At 36.6% G+C, this 22137-nt stretch overlaps 1 protein-coding gene across 1 annotated transcript; it reads right to left on the bottom strand.

The window, feature by feature from the left end:
- Nucleotides 1-1491: 1491 nt before the first annotated feature.
- LOC145558414 (DEAD-box ATP-dependent RNA helicase 13-like) lies at nucleotides 1492-20892 on the bottom strand. The gene is made up of 15 exons (XM_081619648.1): nucleotides 20697-20892; nucleotides 20213-20560; nucleotides 19267-19439; nucleotides 19000-19194; nucleotides 18268-18444; nucleotides 13883-14271; nucleotides 12394-12574; nucleotides 10045-10167; nucleotides 9841-9957; nucleotides 9614-9718; nucleotides 7096-7236; nucleotides 6835-6900; nucleotides 2944-3099; nucleotides 1940-2021; nucleotides 1492-1822 (listed from the first exon to the last, which is right to left on the bottom strand). The coding sequence occupies exons 1-15, from the start codon at nucleotides 20740-20742 to the stop codon at nucleotides 1770-1772; spliced, it is 2352 nt and encodes a 783-aa protein (XP_081475774.1). The 5' UTR covers nucleotides 20743-20892; the 3' UTR covers nucleotides 1492-1769.
- Between the last annotated feature and the right edge of the window lie 1245 nt (nucleotides 20893-22137).

A 22137-nucleotide genomic window follows, 5' to 3' on the forward strand; every position in this document is an offset into this window, starting at 1 on the left:
AACCGCTAATTGAAGTAGCGGCTTGTTGCTGGACCAAGGAAAAAAAAAAAGGTTTGTTTTCCTTAGCTGATGTGGACGATACGGTGGGAATTAAAAAAAAATCTGTTATATTTAAGGAATTGCGTGTTTTCCCAGCATTATTTAGGGAGAGGGCTCGTTATTACACCATTTTATTGATTTGGTATTTTTTTAAAAACCTTTTACTTGTGTTCACACACACAAAATACCCTAGCTACTCTTGTTTACATGTAATAACAACCATTACTATCTCTACCTTTCTGGCTCTTTCTCATTCGTTTGTATCACATAGACAAATTCATCGGGGCTCCCTCATTAATCAGTCTGTTTATGCAACAATTTATTATTATTTTTGTAGTTAATGAAAAAAAACCAAATCATCCTCCATCACCACTATTACAACCACAAAGCACTATTTCTTATGCAACACTTGGGTTTAAAAAAAATCATTTCTTTTATTCTTCGTGTGTGTGTATATACTTCCTTCGTTCTACTCCCTCCGTTTTTAAATAGTTGCTCCATTTTTTCATGCGCGGAGTTTTAGGAGAAATTGAAGAAAATAATAATATATGAAGGTAGTAGGGTAAGTGGAAGAATAAAAAAAATTGTAAAAAGCAAAAATAGTGGAGAGGATTGGAGGAAGAAAATATGTAATGGGTCCACTATGTGAGAGAAATTAATTATATATTATAAAAACTTTCCAAATAAGGAAATGGAGCAAGTATTTAAAAACGGTCGAAAAAGGAAAGTGGAACAAGTATTTAAAAACGGAGGGAGTATTAATATTGCAACAATAGACTTTTTGCACTATTCATCACTCTTGTTTGACCTTATAATATAAATTTATACGTTAAGTAAAATATAGTCATGTGGAATCTTATTGGATTCGTCTCATAAAATACTTTCACAATATCAACTTTTTATAATTTTTACTCTTACACAATTATAGATATTTAGCATATAAAATGTGTTTTGGGATGCTTAATTTCCTCCTTGTTGCAATATTAATAGAACGGAGTATATATATATATTTGGTAGATGGAGCCTTACCTTAAATTTTAGCGGACCAAGCTTTTTCTGACGTTGACCAACTTGTGCAATTCACGTGAGCTCCTGTTCTCCTATCTCCACCCTTTTTACCTCCAAATCTCGCACAAATTACCCTTGTCCCTTTCTTCTTTTCAATGTGCCACATCCTTCACTATCTTCACTCAAATTTGATCCTCCTAATCCTTCCTAAGATTATTGTTTTTGGCATTTAAGAGTTTTCCATCTCAATTCAATCCAATTTAGCCAATGTTCATATGTTTTCCTTTCTAATTTCTCCATATTTTTTGTGCTGAAAATATTTATGCCCAAATGTATGCATTGAAAATTGTGCAAAAATATAAATGAAATATAAAAAAAACAAAAAAAAAATATTATGCCCTACTATATGCATTGAATACAATGCAACAAGAGAAAAGAATCATATAAAAAAGAATGAAATAATAGTTACCCAGAACTCAACTTGGACATTCTCGAAGTCCTAATAAACTAAAACATACGAAGTCATAACAAACTAAAACATAAATTTCCCTACATATTTTGGTGAAATTCACCATCATATGTAAGTTGTTGGGTCCAACAGACTACTCTTAAAGGCCCCCGATCGAATTGGTTTAAAATTAATACAATGTTGATATGATGCAATAACAGTATAAGGCATATATTCTGTACCATCATTAGCTCTTTCTTCCCCTTTTTCTCAATTACTGGCCTTCTTTCCGCCTTTTCTTATCCTGCCTCTTTTGCTCTTTTTGACCTACATGTATGAAACCAACCACCATTAATCTAATATCTTACTGAACAAAAAATGACAACGAAGCAAGAGACCAGAAGGCATCCCAGTAAGCATGTGAGACAGTGAAAGAAATTATACGTTTTTTCGCCTCTTTTCTTTTTCTCCTCAACCTCTCCATGTCTTGTTGCTTCTCTCCAAGCGCATTGAGATCCAGCCGTGTCTGCTCCATGAAAAATGTTTAGAATATATAATGAGAAAATGCAAGATTTATAGATTTTGACAGTTTTATTTGATGGAGTATGTAAATGATCAAAACTAGCAAATTCAAGGAGTCATTACTAAACAACACCCATTAGAGTAGAACTAAAACCTTACCAAAATACATATTGACACTCCCAATTTATGATGGTTCAATTCACCCTTTTTTAAAAAAAAAATAAATAAATAAATAAGTAAAAAAAATAAAAAAAAAATTGAAGAAATGGTTCAACATTAAGCCTTGGATCAATATACTAACCCCATTGACCAAAGACTAGCCAGCTTCAAATGGTACAGCTGTACAAGTGTATAAGAGTAAAGGTGGTAGGCGTTTGTTTGGTTTTATATGAATTGCCCTGCATACATTTACCATAACACGTCTACAACACCACATAACTTTTTTAAGACAATTAACAATTCACTTAACCTTGGTCGTTGTCTCATTGAGAGTTTTGGGAATGACAGTGAAAATATCAACTTACTTTGGTCATGGAGATAAATTAACAAAGACATGCACATAAATTGTCCAATGTATTGGTCCATGAGGTACCAAAGTTGTAGCAACTGAGTATACAATTGCAGGGGTTTAAGAAAAAAATAAATAAGGGTAGGAGTTGAAACCGATTTCCCACGTGCAGAGGGTCTCAACTTATATACTAAGCTAAAATCTGTACAATGTAATGAAAACCACTCTCAGCCAATACCACTACAGAATTGGAAATATGAACAAGCTGGGAGGCCTGGAGCACATCAGATGATATAGGAGTTAAAAAAATCCAATTAGGTGTGCAAATGGACTTATCAGCTCATTAGCAAATCAGTGAAAACAATGCACACTAATCTCACAAAATGAGTAGTAGTAATGTTTTAAATCAGCACATTACCTCAGGACCAGCCCTCCGAAGTGCCTGGAGCGGCTCCACACAATCCTGGCCAATTACAGCTAAATTTTGTTTAATTTCCCCTGAATTTTTTTCGTTGCTCCAATTCTGTTGAGCTAGCTCTTCTAGTTGATGCTGCAGGAGTGGCGAAATGCCAGCCTGGAAAATAAAAAGTAGATGGTAAATATACAAAAGAAATGAAAGAAAAGACCCACATACATGATACACAGAAATATTACAAGAGTAACTACTCAGTATTTCTTAGTTTCTTCACAAGTCTCTAGTGTTTGAAAGTGTTAGAACTTCCCCATCTAGTATGTACTTTATTATAATGTTTTGTAGGCCAACAAGTATTCGTTTGGAAATAGTGACTGAATTTTTGTTGTTGCTGTTGATGTTCTAGGTCTTAATGTCATGCTTGTTGTATATTTACGACATGGTGACCTTTGGAATGGTTAGATTAGATTTTTAAGGTTGTATAACAATTGTCCTGCTAGTTTTTGCAACCAAAAGGTTGGACTGCCTCAGTAGGCTCCACAGTTTTCCAGACCATACCCTAAAGAAAATATTCATCAGCTATGTTCCTTTTTTAGGATATTACCTAAAGTAATCCATATGGGCATTTCAGAAATTTGTCATTCCGACATGGGTATGGAGTTTGGACACCCAGACAATAAATTCAAATAAAATCATGCATAATTCTTGCAAAATAACCGATCTGGAGACTTCTGTGTTGGATAGTCATAGTTGAGTAGAGTTCTACATAACAGAACATGTCACATGCAATGGGGTGGCTAGGTAAGGTGCTGTAGGAAACACAATATCTCGTGCGTACCCAGTGAGCAGTAATTGTCATTGTAAACCTGACCAGTTTTGCATAGGCTACCTTTATGTTGATTTTGAGTAACCCATTTTGAAAGAATTATTAAAAACACATGAAAAAAGACTGACATGGTCACTCATAAAATTAATGAAAGAGAGAATAAGGGTTCAAAGCGCAATGAATTTTCTTTACCTGGTGCATGACAGACTAGCAGTTTCAGGAAAGGTAAAAGTTGAAGTGACCCTTGGTTCCTTAAGTAAAAATTTGATTGATTCATAGTTAAATAAGAGTTCTATGTATCAGAACATGTCACATGCAATGGGGTGGTTTGCTAAGGTGCAATCAAAATTCAGAAATACAATATCGCGTGTGAGCCAAGTGCATAATAACTGTCATTGTACACCAAATCACTTTTGCATATGCTACCTCGTATTCTTTTTGTTAGTTATTTTTGAGGCCCTTTCAGCTTTTCGGCCCTGTGCAAGTGCATCCGGGTAAGGGTCGAGTCTGGAACCCATAAATTCCACCATCTACATACATGCAATTGCCTCAAAACATTGAGCAGGACTGACAACCCCATTGCAGCTCTCAACTACCCCCTATTCATCTTCCTCAACTGAATTAACCACCAACCATAGCCTCCATGGCCAAAATCTATTGGAGGAAAGAAAGAGTAGGAGATGAAAGCATGACCTCTATGCTATAAAGATCGGACTTCAATAGAAATGCTCAAGACTTGGAGCATGGTCCATAACAGCTGATTTCAGAAGGCAACAACTACAAGTAGTTAACAGAAGGCACTCTAATCCTTTGTTTAACTTCCTTATCCTTATCTTTTTTTATGCTTTCTATCTTGGACTAGCTTATTTTTACTGTTTTCGTGGTTAAGTTGATATTTGGAAAATGTATAGAGCCTCTAACTGCATTTGACCAGTTATATATAGGTAATTAATAATGAGTTGGATGATCTGGATGTTATGGATCGACTCAACAAGGTCAACGGGCAAAGTCAGCCACCTTGGTTAGTGTATACAAGGCGCAAAAAGGGAAACCAGCAAGAGGTAGCAGCAACAACCACAAGCACCAATATGCAACAAGACAAATCTAATTAAGGAGAGTTGGAAAGAAAACAATCAAGTTTAGAGTATGCTTTTATGGTTTTTCTATTTTCAGCTTAAGAGTCACATGTATTAGCCCTAAGGCAATTGACCATTAGTAATCTCTAGTATAAAAGTTGTAATGGAAGGAAAGGGAAGGCATCCAAAAATTTGAGAGAACTTTTGTGAGACTTGTGACCTCAAGTCACTATAGAGAGTGATAGCCTCAAGCTATTGTAATTCCTCAAGCCTTTGACATTAATGCAATCATCCAGCTTTACCTTCCCATTTATTGCTTACATTAAGTTTTAGTATCTCACTACATAACAAGTGGTATCAGAGCAGGCGTTCCTGCGACCACCGTCACCGGAAAACACCAGTTAAAAAAAAAAAAATGGTTTCGGCTCTCACACCAAGGGTCGAGCAATTGGAGGTGCAACTCACGGAGGTGGCTGAACGGTTGCGCGTCCATGAGGAGGCGATGAAAAAGTCAATTGAAGAAGCGGTTCAAAAAATTGAGTGGCAAATTGAAAAATTTCGCACAGACTACGAGGTAGCTCGTACCGGGGATAGGGCGGACCAGCTGAAGTTTCAACAAGAGCTCCGCGACTTGGTGGCCGGTATTCCGAAATCGCCAAGACAGCACCACCATCAGGAGGAGGAAATGTCGGCTTTCCATGGGGAGAACCGCATACGCCGTGAGGACGAAGGTGGAGGAGGGCGGTGGAAACCCAGGAAGTTGGAGATGCCGGCGTTCGACGGTGCAGATCCTGACGGGTGGCTTTTACGAGCAAAAATGTTTTTCGACTTCCACAAGTTGAGGGAGGAAGAGAAGGTGGAAGCCGCGGTGGTGGCTATGGAAGGGGCCGCCCTCAAATGGTACCACTGGGAGAGTAAGAGGCGGCCATTCCTAGGGTGGTCGGACCTTAAACGCCGCCTTTTAAATGAATTCAGGCCGTCAAACGCCGGGACCTTGCACGAACAATGGTTGGCGGTGGAACAGACGGCGACGGTTGAGGAGTACCGCCGGCGGTTTATAGAACTGGCGTTCCCCCTTGAAGACGTTCCCGAAAGTTTGATGTTGGGGCAATTCCTCAATGGCCTTAAGGATGAGATTAAGGCTGAGATGCGCTTGTTAAATCCTTATAATTTGGATCAAGCCATGGAGATGGCTGTGAGGGTGGAAGAAAAACACCGTGTGAGTGGGCTAAAGGGGAAGGCTGTTGGGTCATGGAAGTCTGGGCCTGCGGCTAGTAGCCCAGGAGGGGGAGGCCCATTTGCTAAGAGTGGGGGTAGTGGGCTGATCCAAACTTATGGGGTGCCCAACTTGACCAGCCCGAAGGTTTGGCCCAAAGCTCAGTACATAACACTGGACCTAAGAAACCAATTTTTTCCAGCTCTTACATATGACGTTGATGTTGAATGTTATCATCTGTATTATACATTAAAAGGGCAGTAATTCTCAGAAGCGAACCAAATGCTTGGATGACAGCAGTGGTTAACCTTTAAAAAACTAGTCCATAGAGGGAGGGATTGTAGGAAGTCGCTGGGTTGACAAAGGGGGTGGCAAGAGGAGAGGTGGCAAGTTAAAAATGGGAGAGGTGGTAGGAGGTGGCGATGTTGACAAATTGACATTAAAGGAAGGTGACAGAGGAAACATTGATGAGGGTGGCTAAATTGACATTGAGGACTTTATGAGAATGGTTTGAAGGGAGACCTGTGATGGAGGAACAATATAGCAATTTCTCCTTTCATTGGAGAACCAAGTTGGAAAAAAAGGAATCAATTTTCAACCAAAGAAAAGTAGCTGGAAAAAGTATACCACTAATTCACTCAACATAATAAGGACAGCTAGAACAGATGTGTACAAGGACCAGTTGCATGTAGTTTTTTTATAATCAAAATCATTCTCATGAAATGCAATATAGCCAAAGGAAAGTCAGAAAATTAGAATAATTGGCCATAGTATATTACCCCAGCCAAGAAGCGATGTGAAAAGGACTTTGGCTGCAATGGACGTGATAGCAACATACTGAGCTCCTGCAATTTCAGAGGAATATGCACATTGTGAGCAATCTGCGTATTGTCAATCTTTTTAACAGAAAAAAAAAAAAACGCCGGCTTAGATGTGAAGTCCATTGGTAAGTGGACATCAAAGGCTAATATCCTACATCCAGGGCTACCAACATTTCTGAAAATTGCATGCTCAACTTTACAGATATTTGTAAACTCTACCTGCTGAAGTTTTTTCATTTGTAAGGAGGATGTTTTCATATTCCTACATTTATTTACTCTTTCTTCTTCACTGTCATTTTCCTCCACGTCCAGCCCTATTGCCTCAGCATTGCGCTTGATCCAGGTCTTATTTGCTTTTTCCTACAACAAAGATTATCAACAGATGAGGTTTTAATAAAATGAAAGCCTCAAAACTAAGCACAGGGTACTTAAGGAACTGACTGTCTTTGCTAATCAGCAATCAAAGAATCAAACTACAAGTCCAATTGGAGAAGAGACAAGTTTAATGTGACATTAGCTTACCTACATTATAAAATGCAGCAGATATGTCACAACTGCAATCACCACTTAGCAATAAAACAAAGAAGGAACATGTGTACTTAACATAAATTAGCTTGACTTTACAAAAAAAAAAAAAAAAAAAAAAAAAAAAAAAAAAAAAAAAACAACAACAACAACAACAACAACAATGTCACAGTAGCCAACAGGAAATAATGAAGGCATAATCTCAAATATCAAAATTTTAATCCCCCATGATATTGTGTCAATTTATAACTAACTAATCATAGGACATAAACTATTTAATAACACTAAGACCCTTCATTAATTTTAAGTTAATATATTGGATTAAAGAATAAACAATGTTGTCTCTCCCATGCTCCAATTAGGAACAACAAATTAAATAGTTTGTAGCATACGTGGTTGGTATGTGTGTTTCTTGGTCATGGCCTTTGTCTCTCAATGACCCTGTAATGATCCAATTTCTACGGTTGTTACATTTACATGTATTTGAATAGCTTGGACGCATCAAGATGGTGGGAATTGAGTGGAGAGTTGGTTGTCACTCATAATTCGTTTTATTCCTTAAACATTGTATTTTCTTAAGCTTTGGTTTGATTGATTTACTCTACTTCTAATTTGGATTTTGAACAATGGCCTTAATGGTTCCAACTTGTTAGACAAAATTTGAATTTTTCATCATGGGCTTGAAACTTTATTTTGGTTAAATTAGTTTTCCGCTGCTAAATTATGATTATTACCTTAACATTTGAACATGTGGAGGTAGCACGTCGGTAAAACTGCACTAAGGGATAAGTTTACCCCCCATTTTTGAAGAAGCAAAAAGCCCCATAATTCATTAGAGATGGGTTGAACGTCAATCTCAGAGTATTACAATAAGTTTATAACTCTAGGAGTTGAGGCTCAATGGTTTGAGAAGAGGTTGACCAAGCAACTGCAAAAGGATCTAGCCGGAAAAGTTTTTAAGACTCTGGATAAGGTATGCACACAGGTAACATCTGAATGCAAGAGATGCAGGTGAGAGTAGGGTTGGAGAGAAGAGAAAGGACATCGGGAAGGTGACTTTAAGAGGTTTAGAAATGGGAACTCTGAGAAGAGTAACCAAAATGTTAGTGGTTCATCCAATGCAAACAATGGGGAGAGAAAATACTTCTGCAAGAGGTGTAGGGGAACCACCCTGGAGAGACTGTGATGGAAATTTGGTAACCATCAATGTAATAAGAAGAGGTATAAGGAGTTTAAATGTTACTCTAAGCAAAACTAGAAGGGGAGTGGAGGAAATGCATTAGCAAAAGGCCTAAATATTTCTACAATCAGGGAGGCAAGGGTAATGGACTAAGCAAGGAGAATGGGAACTCAGGGAATGGTAACAAACAAAACTGGCAACAATTGCACTAGCAAAGGCAACGATGGTAATCAGGGAAGGAACAACACTTTCAGGCGCTTGTTTGTGAAACTGAGTGTTTCATGAATACCTAGATTAGTTTGAATAGTTCGCACATGCATCACGATGGTGGAAATTAAGTGGAGAGTTGGTTGTCACCTGTAGTTTGCTTTATTACTTAAAACATTAGATTTTCTTACGGTTTGGTTTGATTGATTTACTCTACTTATTATTTGAGTTTTGAATAAGGGCCTTAATGGTTCCAACTTATTAGACCTAATTTGAATTTACGTTTTGGGATTGAAACCTTTATTTTGATTAAATTAGTTTCCCGCTGCTAAATTCTATTTAATGCCTTAACGTTTGAACACATGGTGGTAGCATGTTGGTAATTCTCTTAGTTTTAATTAAGATATTTCTAGGTAAAAAAGAGAGAATTATTGGGGTGTTACAAAAATGATCTTGTTAACACTAAGAGGCAACAAAACAGTCCTACCCTACCACAAAAACCTCCACAATGATGTATACTAACTTAAATAAATAAAAAAAAATGGTTCCATTAAAATTCTTAAAAATGCATTACAAAAATGTCATTCTCTAGTAAAGCATCTTATTTATACCAGCATTAGAAACGTACACAACAAAAGTATAAAATTCATTGTTTAAACAAAACCCTTCATTTAACAGGCGGAACACAATCAGGAAACAAGATATGCCCTCATTTGATAACTGATACGTCACCAAGGTGACTAAGAAACTCAATTTAATTATAAAACATCCAAATATCTATAATCATCAAGAAAGTAAAATCATAACAGTAGATTAATAATTTACCTTTGAGTCTCTCCGCGAAATCTTATCTATTTGGCAAGCAAGAGATAAACGCTTCTGAACTTCAGGCATGTAGGAGTTTTGGATAGGAAAACGTTGAAGTGATTCCTGCATTTACGGAAAAGCCTCAGTAAGGAAAATCAATCTAAAAACTGAATGTCAAATATCCTTTCCAAAAAAAATATGCGTCTATCTCCTATTCACTGCCATATATATTGAAAGAGCCAGACCTTGCCAAAAGATTTGCACAAAGAGGAGAACTTTGCTCTATCATTTGATGAGACTAGTAACACACTGCATCCATCAGTATTAGCTCTAGCAGTTCTTCCACTTCTGTGCACATAAACCTAAGACAAAAAATAACCCAGTTCTGTAAATTTAATTGAATTTAAATTTGCTTGGCAATTGAAGCAAGAGAAGAATGTTCCAATTACTTCTGCTGCATGTGGAAGCTGATAGTGGATAACAGTACGAACTCCGGGTATGTCCAGTCCTCTAGCAGCCCCATCACTAGCAACAAGTATTCCATTCTTATTCTCACGGAAGCGATCAAGTGCCTGTGTGAACAGCTCAAAGGAAGCACTTATCAACAGAAATATTTTTGAATTCATAAAAAGAAAACCTAAAGAGGGGAAAGCACTATGTCCAAACAGACAAAAAAGTTAAGAAAATAAGAAAAGATATCTGTACATGCATTCTATAATCATGATCACCAATGTGTCCAAACATTTAGCATCTCAAGGGTCAGTTAATTTAGAAAATATGATTAGCAAGGTCAAATTAGTTCAGTAATACAAAAGGCAAAAAAGAGAGGAAACAGTCAAACCACCCCCCTCTCACCAGTCACTATGCAGAATAAGAAATAATAACAAACATTTCCTCCTTTTTTTTTTAAATGAAACATAATCCTTCTTGGATATTTGCAATTAATTGCAACAATACTATAAGTACAATGATTTTCTCTATTCATCTACTTATCACACTGGTACCATATTTCTCAATCTATCTCTCATAAAATACCGTCCATCCCCCCACAAATAGAACAGAGGAAGCATCCTAATGAGGCTATACAACAGGCAACAAATACAAGTATCGAGGAGGACACCACAAAATATAAAGACCATTAGAAACAGAATAGTTACACTAATCCCCTAGCTAGTTCAAGGTTTTTTAAAAAATGTCATCTAAGGCCACATTTACCAAAATTTTACAGTGTAAGCCACCATAAATTGGCATGCACATTAACACAACCTGCCAGTATCGACTTCCAGGTCACTCTGAATCTAGCTGCGGTCAGGCCGGTCACTGATCCCTAATCTCAATAACTTTTGGTTGAGTATATAGGCCACGCTGGAAAATACACCTCCAATATTTCACACAAAGCAGTAATCTTCTTAACCATTCCCATGTCTTATCAGGTGACAAACTTGCCATCACCTGTTTAGTGATGCTACCTGACTGTCTCCATTTCCCACTGCATTTCCAATGCAAAGGCAGCATAGGCTACAGGATCAACTTTTCGTCATACCAAAACTTATAGTATCCCCAATACCAACATCCCCCTCCCTCCCCCTATCCTCATCTCCTTCATGTATAACTCGGTGACATGAACAGAATCCAGCACCAAAATAATCATCAAAGATAATCTTTGAATTCTACGATGACTTCACCTCCATTCATATACCAAATTTTACAGTGTAAGCTAACATGCAACAGCTAACATCATCCCCAAATAATGAATTTTGAAAATCTGTCTTGCCAATCAAGGCATAGCAAACCATAGGACAGCTAATAGGGACAAAACTATCTCAAATACTAGTAGCTTTATTGCAAGAGTCGCAGTATCGACATGTCAAGCAAGTTCGGACACAACTCCTGAGATGTTTGGCTGTACTACTTGTTTACCTATAAATACTAAATACAAACTTTTACAAAGTTCACAACAATCATAAAATTATATTTTATCAACTAGTGCCATTATCAAACACCACGAGATATTCAAATCTTGATTACCAATGAGTAACAATCACTAAAGAAATTCCCTTTTTGAGAACAATCACAGCTTCCAATCTTCCACACCCATGAAACATCCACCATGTCCGTCAAAACACTATTTTCATAACAAAGGATTCGGCAATAATTTTCTTGTGTAGTAGAAAGCTCAGCAAACAAGGGGCTTTTTTAAATAAGCCTCCCTACCAACTAATCAAATTTTCAACATAATTGATTTAATATCACATTCTAGAATACAATTTTATAAGGTTTAAGACACTATCGGCCAAGCTGTAATCCAGTAGCAAATATTATGACCGGGACCTTGAAACTATAATACAACTTCAATTGCTGACAATGTCTATCAGATTATTAAGAGAGGTTCATACATCAACAGCCCTTTTGTGGCTTGATCATTTATTTGTGGAGCATTAACTAGTATGAGTATCACCCAAATATGCAAGTTGAAATTCATTTACAGATAAATGCGGCAATAAGAACTAAAATCTCAATTCGAAGATACTAAGAATACCAAACCCGTCACCCAGAAAAAAAAAAAAAAAAAAAAAAAAAAAGGATAGGATAACAGGTACCCTTGGCGTTAAGAAAAGAAAACCTCACTGCATTAGCCCCTTGAGCCAAGGAAAAAAAAAAGAGCATCCTCTATAAAATATTGACAGTATACTTATTGTGACGGTGTGCACTACCAAAAATGTCACAAAATGACAGAAACTATTTTTTATTATAAAAATAATAATAAATTAATTAAAAAAGCATGGCATGAGACTGACCTTTAACCGAGCTCGCTGCTGCATCTCACCATGAAGGATACAAATGTTTACTTGAAGGGTGCGTAAAAGAGCAGCAACATGGCGTAATGCAGTGATTGATGAGCAGAAAACAATCGTTTGGCCTCGACCATGAACACACAAAATGTAATACAAGTAGGCATCCTTGTCTTCTTCACTACACCTGAAATAGAATACTTTGCGAATCAGTCTAAGGTATTGTTTGGTTGCACATAAAAAATAGAGGAATTGAAAATTCCCATGAATTTGGAAATAGGAGGCTAGTTTGGTAGACCACAAAAAGTGATAATGTGGGAAGTGCAAAATCATGGGAATTTCCAATTCCTGCAAAATATGGGAATTTAATTACCAAGGTCCCCCTTGGTAATTCAAAATTCCCATGATTTGTAAATACCCATATAACAACCAAACAAGTTTTGTAAATTCCTACGAAATTAGATGTGGGATTTTAATTCCCATGAAATACAAATGCCTTTAGGAAATAAATTCCGTTGTCAACCAAACAAGCCCTAAGAAAATGACAATAGCTACAAACAATTGTTAAAATCAAGATTATTACAAAATAAGCAGCACACATACAATTTATTAGAAACCAATTCAAAGGATACTGGCTATTTCACAATCACCAACATAATAGACATGGAACTAAGTGAACATGAAAGATGAAACACACATACATTATGGATACCAGTATTGGACATCCATCTGTCCGAAATCATATGATTTTGATATGATGAGTCTCAAATTTAATATCCAGTTGGATATGGAACTTACTATATATGGGAGATGTTGCACCACCCATTGCAAATAGTCATCCACAGGATATTATTAAATATATTAATCTTTTTTAAAAATCATTAATAGGTTATATTTGTGGACATTCATAAACTAATACTTCATAAACCTAATTATAATAGTTATAATTGATGAACTGTTACATGTTACTATGAATACAAGTTTCCACAGTTACACCAATTGAGAGCTTCAATTAGCACCACAAAAGTCTTTGTGCACTCCCACTTGAGAGTCGAGACAGCATGATTTCCAACAAGACATTCTTTCACAAGGAAGCATAATAGTAAACTGTAGAAAATGCAAGTAGCATGTTTTTATTATCTGTTGATCTATTCTCAAATTAAAATCTTTACACTTTTTTTGAGGCGGGCTTAAATGTTGGATTCTACATTATTTGATATGTTAGTTATATAACTAGGTTAAACACTAATTATACAATTACTATCAGTGAAGGTACAAAAAATAAAATTAAAAATAAAAAAGCTTCCACATGGTTCGAAGGTTTTCAGTTATAAAGTTTTTAAATATCCATTGGGTCACCCATTAGATATAGATGTGTGGATATGAAATAAAGCTCATGGTTATAAATATGGAAAAAACAAATGCAGCTCCACTTAATCCACATCCAATCCATTACCATCACTAATTATTCAAGCACATGAGATAGACAACATACTCAAGGAAGCACTCCACAAGATTACTGGTCATTATTGATTCACTGGTTAAATCAAATATTGCAGCATCGGGTTTCATTCCTGCTCTTTCTGATAGAGCTTCTAAAGAGGATAATCCATCAGTAGCTGGCTGTTTTAATTTAAGGGTTCCACGTTTTAGCTTTTTGCGAAAGTCACGAGATAATGCAATTGTTGCAGAAAACACAAATGTTTGACGTTTCTTCCTCTGGAAATTAGATATAGTTGTGCAATTCTCCACATCCTGGGAGTGCTTTTCATTAGCTCCAATAGATCCAGGAAGCATGTCAATTATTGACTGTAGTTCTTGAAAATGCCCATTCTCAATCATTCGATCTGCTTCATCCAGAACAAAGAAAGATAACGAATGTAACTGCAAATACAGGATCAAATATCTGGTTAATTTAATGTAACTGCAAATACAGGATCAAATATCTGGTTAACTTAAGGAAAGACCATATTTTGCAAGGCTAATTAATTTATAGCATCAGGAAAACACATCTATATCTGTACTTATAATTTTATAAAAAAGAATGTGCCACGTGTCCCCCATTAAGCACTACAAATGTGCCACATCTATATCTGTAATATGTATTAGATGTGAGTGACAAACCAAAAAAAATATGCTTATACAAAGGCCTTGAACTTAAGACCAACTTAGCGCATTTGATATGCTTTCATAACCAACAAAAATATCGTTACTATGAAAAAATGAGGGTTTAATTGTACCCATATTCCATTTTGTAATGATCATAATTCATAAAGCAATATAGCAACTTTTAGTTTTGAGGTTATGCAAAGTAGTATATTTTTTTTCTTTTATGAAATATGTTTTATTTTTTTTGTTAAATAGTCAATGTCATACAAAACAATGAACACGGTTCTCCTAATACAAACAACCCAAAAAAATATAGAACAAAAATACTCAAAAAGATACACTAAATAAGTTTAATTTCAAAACAAGAAACTTTCAAGATAATAATAATAATAATAATAATAATAATAATAATAATAATAATAAATAATAAATAAATAAAACAGTCAATGCTTATGAAACTAAACAAGTACTAAGTAGAAAGCCGAGGCTTTACTCGAGCTACACACAAATTGAGCTATCAATACTCTACCAAACAAAAGGCATGAGGGAGAAGGATTCTACATAAACCTGCCAACAATTAGGAAGAAGGGGAAAGTTCCAAGTGGAGCAAACATGCCATATCATACTCTCTGAGAAAGAAAAGCTCTAAATATTTATAATATAAGCTTCAACCCCCTCTACTTCTCTTCCCTTTATCTATCCTAGTAAACTCTTGGACAACAAATTTTGTAAATTTAGCCAAGTTAACTTCAGGACAACAATTGCTTCCTCACTAGAAATATAGCTTCTGTTCATATGCAGCTTTTTTTTTCAAGCATTGATACATCAAAAAATTTATTGAAGCAATATTTTTGCGTTTTCATAGAATCCTCGTCTTTCTTTCCCAACTATCAAAACCACAATTTTTTCCTTAAACAAATCCTGTTTTAGTTCAACTAAGCTTTTACTACCTCTGTTACATATTAGTTGCAACTTTTGCCAAAACGGGTTGCTACACATTAGTTGCAACTTTCCATTTTTTTCAATGAAAGTACAAAAATACCCTTACGAAATATTTTGTAAACACAATTAGTTACCCAAATCAGATTTCATTAAATTTTTAATCTAACTTATTTAACATGATCATATCACCCAATTAAATCAACAATCATAAAAAATCATTCAACTTTCATCTTCATCTCCCACGAAAATAATCAGACCACCATTGCATCTTTACCGTCGTCGTCGCTGCGTCTTTCCATCACCAACTTCAACATCGTTGATGGTCATCATCACCGTCAAAGTCGGCGTCGCCTCCTCCGTTGTTCTTCCCTCTCTCTCTCTCTTCTTTTTTTTTTAAAAACAATCGTTTAGATATGTTGAATTGCGGGGTGGGTGGGCTAATTCGGGGTGGTTCGAGGCAGTTTCTGGGTGGATTAGGTTGAGTTAGGGTGGTTTTGGTATGGTTCGGGGTGAGTGAGGGTAGTTTTGGGGCAATTTAAGGTGAGTGTGGGCGGTTTTGGTGGTGAGTGACGGACTGACGGTGGTTGTTCTGGGGTGGTTTTGGCGGAGAGGGTACGGTTTCGAGGGGGTAGTTTTAAAGTTGTTTGGGCTGGGAGACGGTGGCTTTGTGGTTGTTCAGGTGGAGAGGGAGTGGTTTTACTGTTGTTCAAGTGTGTGTGGGTGGTTTCAGGGTGGTTCGGGTAGAGATGTGGTGATTTCAAGGTGGTTCAGGTTGAAATGGGGTGGTGTTTAGGTTGAACTTGGTGGTTTCAGGGTGGCTGCTACAATGGTGGACTGGTGAGCTCGGTGGTGCTGGTGGTGGTTATTAATTGATTAGTTACATTCACTTTCTCTCTCTTACCTTTAATTCATTAATCAACCATTATAAAATTTTGTCTTAAAATCCGTGTCGAGCTCAAAGTTGCAACTAATTCGAAACGGAGGTAGTAAAATCTTTCACTAGGCAATAACACTTTGTTTGGATAGAAGGAAATGGAAGGAAAGAAGGGAAAAACTCTCTTGTTTGAGTAAAGGATTGGGGAAAGGAAGGGAAAGGAGATGGAGGAATCCATTTTCCCTCTCTATTTAATAAGCAAAATCCCTCCAAAATTGGAGAGATTTGGAGGGAAAATGGAGCTCACCTTTCCCTCCCTTTCTTTTCCCTTCCCTTCCCTTCCTCCTCTTTCCCTCCCCTTCCTTTAAACTTCTTTCACACTATCTATTTTAAAACAATACTACCAGTCTGCCATCCATTAGTACCGAATACAGGTGCAGATCCAAGTGTCCAATACTCCAATACAAAAAAAATTTAATATATAGGGGTACTGTCCTAAATTTGGACACGAGTTTGGGGGTAAGGCAAGTTGATTTTTTTTTCTTTTTTAAAGGGTTTTAATAATCTAATTTTTAGTTGGTTGAGTATTATAAAAGAAGACATCAGAGACTTATAATATTAGCTCCTAGACCGGTAAATATAAGTTATAAATATAAAAGGCATAAGTGCCCAACACAAGCCCAAACTAATGACTGACTTCAAAATCTTAAACCTTTAATCTGAAGCATTAATCAACACCCATAAAGGTTGTAATTCAAGCTAACGTTGTTATTTTACCAGCCTTGCAAGAGGAGAGTAGACAAGAGAGAACCATCGAGCACTGCACAGGTGAAGACAGTCAGAACTCCGACAATCTCAACTGACTCGCCTCTCTCCGTCAAACAAAACCCCCAATATCTTTAGCTCATTATGTTGGATTTCTTCTTCAATGACAGGTACATGGACAGTTCTGAAAAGCTCCCATTATTGACTAGATCTCCCTCCCTTCTCGCTGTTCTTTGGGGGGTATTCTGCTGGTTTATGGTTAGAGTAGGCAACCGTATCTGAGTGCAAACTGGTGTACCCCCTAAAGTCTGTAGCATATCCAGCAGTTCTTCTGACATGATTCACCCTGTCCTACTAGGAAACAAGGGACATGCTATCTATTTGTCTAAAGTTCCGATGGATCTGCTATTATTAGTTCTATTAAAAAGATTTTCAATTCCTTTATTTATTATTAAACAATTGGATAAGTTTATTCCGAGACATGAGATTTGCTAAATGAAGTATTCTAAAAGACACAGCAGCAGGGCAAGGTTTGTGCAAACAGACATCCATTCCATAAACAAAATACATAATAACAAACATACACTCCAACAGGCAAAAAAATTGAATTGCAAACACAGAAACACAAATTATGACTCACAAAAGGATCTAGACTTCTAGAGATTACAGTTATATTGCCCAATTCCCAAATTAACAGCATTATGAATGCAGTTCCTCTGTATATTTAGTTGCAATCTGGGGAAGAGGCATAGGGTTTCAAGAGACCTTAGTGATGAGGAGATAGGGAGAGATGGTAAATGTGCCATGTAATAAGAGAGAAAATAAGAAACCAAAAGCTAGAAAGTTATGTTGCAACTAATTCCCAAAAATAATGATGCAACTAAAAAACGGAGCAAGAAGTATATTTTCGGAATAAGATAACATGTCTGTGCTTTCTTTAATAATCGTATTTTGAATATATTACACTCCAAAATATTCAGGCAGATTTGCAGGTCAAAAAATGTGCAATGAAGCCAGTAAAGTGTCTACTAGCACTGTGAACAAGGGAGAGGAATATTTCCAGATCCCAAGAGCAAGACGTCAGCAGACCACTTGTGTAGTTTATGTGGAAACTCTTTCTATGTATATATCTTGAGGTGGTTCTATTGACTTCTATATCTGTACCATGTACACCATAACTGCAAACATACCTCAGCTAGGTGCTTTTCTCCCCCTGACATGAGTTCCCACAGCCTCCCAGGAGTGCCAACTATAATTTCAGGCCTAGCTTTTAAAAGCCTCTCTTGCTTCTCTGTTGACATTCCGCCAACAATAGCAACCACCCGGAAATTAGTAGATGTAGCTGCTGCTTTAAGATGATCAGTCACCTGAAAAAGAAACAGTCAAACACTATAGAAGTAAAACATATGAGTTCAGCAATAACTGCAGAGCAACTATCAGTCTATCACTACTTACTTCAAATTATATTGTATATATATATTTCAATATTTGACCTTGACTAGCTAAAACTAAGATTACATATAGATGTTGATTGTTTCTCTTAGAGAGACCATGCCATGCAGAATAGTTGATGGAAAAACATTCATAGTTGGTAATTGGTGCTTGGAGTCACGATGTTTATCTTTTTCTACGAAGGAAATAAATTGATATGAATAAGGGGCAGAATTTATATATGTTAGGAATCTTCTCCAAAAGAGCAAGCCACAAGAATCATACAGCCAAAATATGAAATCATCACAGCTCAAAATGCCCACATCTTCTAAATATAGTATTTACAGCTATAATATCGCAAGACTCAGAATTTTTATTACAAAGGTTCTCTGTTTAGAACAAAGTACTTTGGATAGTGCATGCAACAGGAGGAGAAGGCAAGATTTGAGAAGTGAATAATGGCACTGATAACAAATATGATAATGAAGCACCTGAAGGGCAAGTTCTCTTGTAGGAGTTATTATCAAAGCTCGGATGAAGCCTCTTGGTGCAATTATCTCAGCAGCATCCGCATCATCTAACATCAGCTTATCCACCTTCTCTTGCTCATCAAGAAGGCGTTGTAAGATTGGCAAGCCAAAGGCAAGTGTTTTCCCAGATCCAGTCTCTGCAGCACCAATAACATCCTACAATCCACAATAAAATTTAGTAATAAGATCCACATCTACTCTACATTACCCTCACAAAAAAGCACAAACCTTTCCCTGATGTGCAGCAGCAGGTATACAGGCCTTTTGAATTGGTGTCGGTTGTTTGAATCCAAGCTTGTGTATTGCTTTCATGAGAAGTGGATGAAGCCTAAGCTCATTCCATTCATTAAATTCATCTTCATCGACCAACTCCTCATCATTTTCAGTGTTGGTTTCGGTAACTAACATCAAGAGAAATGAATTAGCAATAAATCGCTAGCCCTTTTTTTTTTTTTTTTTTTTTTGTTGATAAATAGAAGCAATGAATCCTTTGTCAACCTAATCAATTTATAACAAACAAACTAATGATAATCATCTTAAGTTTCCAGTCATTGAGGTGATACCCAAATTTTGAAATATCCAGGTAAATATTTCCAAAAATAAATGAACTACTTCGTATATATTAACAGAAAGTTTCCACAAATATGTCTACTCGTAGTATTATTTTTCCACATTTTTCCCCAAGTGAACTATAACAAGATCATACATTTTTTACCCTTCTACATAATTTTCCTCGTAAATTTTAGATCGCAAACACTACATCACTGACATCCAAGCTTCTATAATTTAAGCACAAACAATCTCCGCCCAAATGTACCACATACCGCCAATGGTTTCACGTGATTAAAGACATAGAAAGCCCAAACACTACATCACAGACATCCAAGCTTCTAACAAAAGCTGATTCCTAAATATCCTAGCGAAGCTGCTATATTGGTCTAATCAACTAAGATTCACCCTAAAGTATGGCTTCATGCATTTGAACTGCCATTATAACTAAATAACACATCAAAGCTCGGAAAATCCAACAGGCATACACTTTTTTTAAAACAATGATATAATTAACAACCTAATCACGTTTACATGCTTAGCAAATTCAGCATAACAAAATGCCAAATAAATTAATACGACCGCTCGAATGCAATAGAATTAACATAGCATAGCGCATACACACCTTGTGTTTGCACTTGCTTCTCCTTCTTATTCTTCTTCTTCTTCTTCGGTTTTACATTAGACTCTTTCGTATCATTCTCAGCCGCGCCATCGTTAGCTTGCGTTGGCAATTGTTTCGCCTTCTTTTTCTTAAAAATTTTCTTCTTCTTTTTCACATTACCAGCTTCCACCACTTTATCAGCCTCAACTTCAACATTATCAACATCTTTCACCCCAACTTTCTCCACTCGTTTCCTCTTCTTCGTCTTCTGAGACGAATTCTCTGGTTTTTCCTCAACACTACCTTTTCTGAATTCCGGAATTGCAAAATCATACTCGCAATCATCAATCTCTTCTAGCGACACAAATCCTACACGAAATTCCAAATTTATCAAATTCAACCCAAACTAAAAGCATTTCCGATGAAATATTTCTTATAATTAATCAACAATAACCCAATTATAATATACCATAGGTTATACACTACTGTAAATAGTTCAACGTACCATATATTTCATCATTGGCAGCAGCGCCGGCGCGAGCGCGTGGCATGGTGAAGATGATCGGAGTTTGGTCGGAGGTGGCCGGAGATGGTGGGAATTGGCGGTGGGCGAAGTTCGGAGAGAGGGGCGGCTGTTGGGGTTTAAGAGGAGAGTGAAGAAAGAGGGATGAATTTTACATTGCAGGGTTTAGCAGGCCTGTGCACGGTAGCACAGGGGTACAATAGTAATACAGGAAAAAAAAAATTATGACCGTTAGTGTTTTTGGTTTTCTAAAAGGAAAATTTGTTCAAAAGAACCACTTAAGTAGTCTCTTTTGTTCAGAATGACCTATTAAGCAAAAAGTTGTTTAAAAGGACCACATAACACGGTTTGGGTTGGTGAGGGGGACCAAGTCTATTTTTCAGGCAAGTCAACGCTGGAGTCCGGCGTTGACCGTCATGTGCCAAGCACGTGACTCTTGAAGTTGACCCAATTTTTTTTTCTTTTTTTTCCCCCCACGATTTCCCCATTACGAGTGGTATTACCCCAATTTTCCTCTTTCTTCTTCTTTCTCTCTCCTTAAAGCATTGTTCGTTCATGGCATTTAATGTAGTCTGCCATTGTTAGTAAGATCAGAGTAGCGATTTAATAGGTATTAAAAGGTAAAGTCTTTCTTCTACTCTCTCTTATCACTCTCTTTACTTTATTTGGAGTGCTTCCTTACCATTTTTGTTCATTTTTTTTGTTTTCGACCTTATCAATGGCGAAGAAAATTAGGGAAAGCTCAAGGCAAAGGTCCTTCTAAATTGTCTTCCTGGGTTGTCATGGGTCTAAGATGTCCTTTGTGCCAATGGAATCCCACAATTGCACTTAGTTCTCTTCATGACTGCTGGATTCATTTTGCTACAAATCCAGTTTTCAACAAAACACAAAAACGAAGAACATCAACCAAAATTCCCTAAATTATTCGACAAAATCAAAACAAATTCACAATGCTTACCTTGTGCGAAATGTCATCAATTGCACTCTGGATGAATTTGTTAGGCGTAAAAGGGCGCAATCAGAGGTTGCATTTAATCTAGGGTTTATGGTCAAGGAGAGAGAAAAAGAAGAAGAAAGGGAAAATTTTGGGGGTAAAGGGAAATTTGGGGGAATTCGTGGAAAGGAAGGAAAAAAGAAAGAAAAAATTTTTTAACTCAACTTAATGACTCACGTGCCTGGCACGTGATGGTCAACGCCGGAGTCCGGTGTTGACTTGCCTAAAAATTGACTTTGGTCCCTCTCACCAACCCAAACCGTCTTTTGTGGTCCTTTTAAACAACTTCTTGCTTAATAGGTCCTTCTGAACAAAAGTGACCAATTAAGTGGTCCTTTTGAACAAATTTTCCTTTTTGAAATAAGTTACTCTTAACAAATTACAACTGTTTTAGAGATTTAAGTGACAAAAAATATGTGATGTCTTAAG

The sequence above is a fragment of the Chenopodium album genome, chromosome 9 (assembly GCF_948465745.1).
Source record: "Chenopodium album chromosome 9, dcCheAlbu1.1, whole genome shotgun sequence".
In the NCBI taxonomy this organism is placed as follows: domain Eukaryota; kingdom Viridiplantae; phylum Streptophyta; class Magnoliopsida; order Caryophyllales; family Amaranthaceae; genus Chenopodium; species Chenopodium album.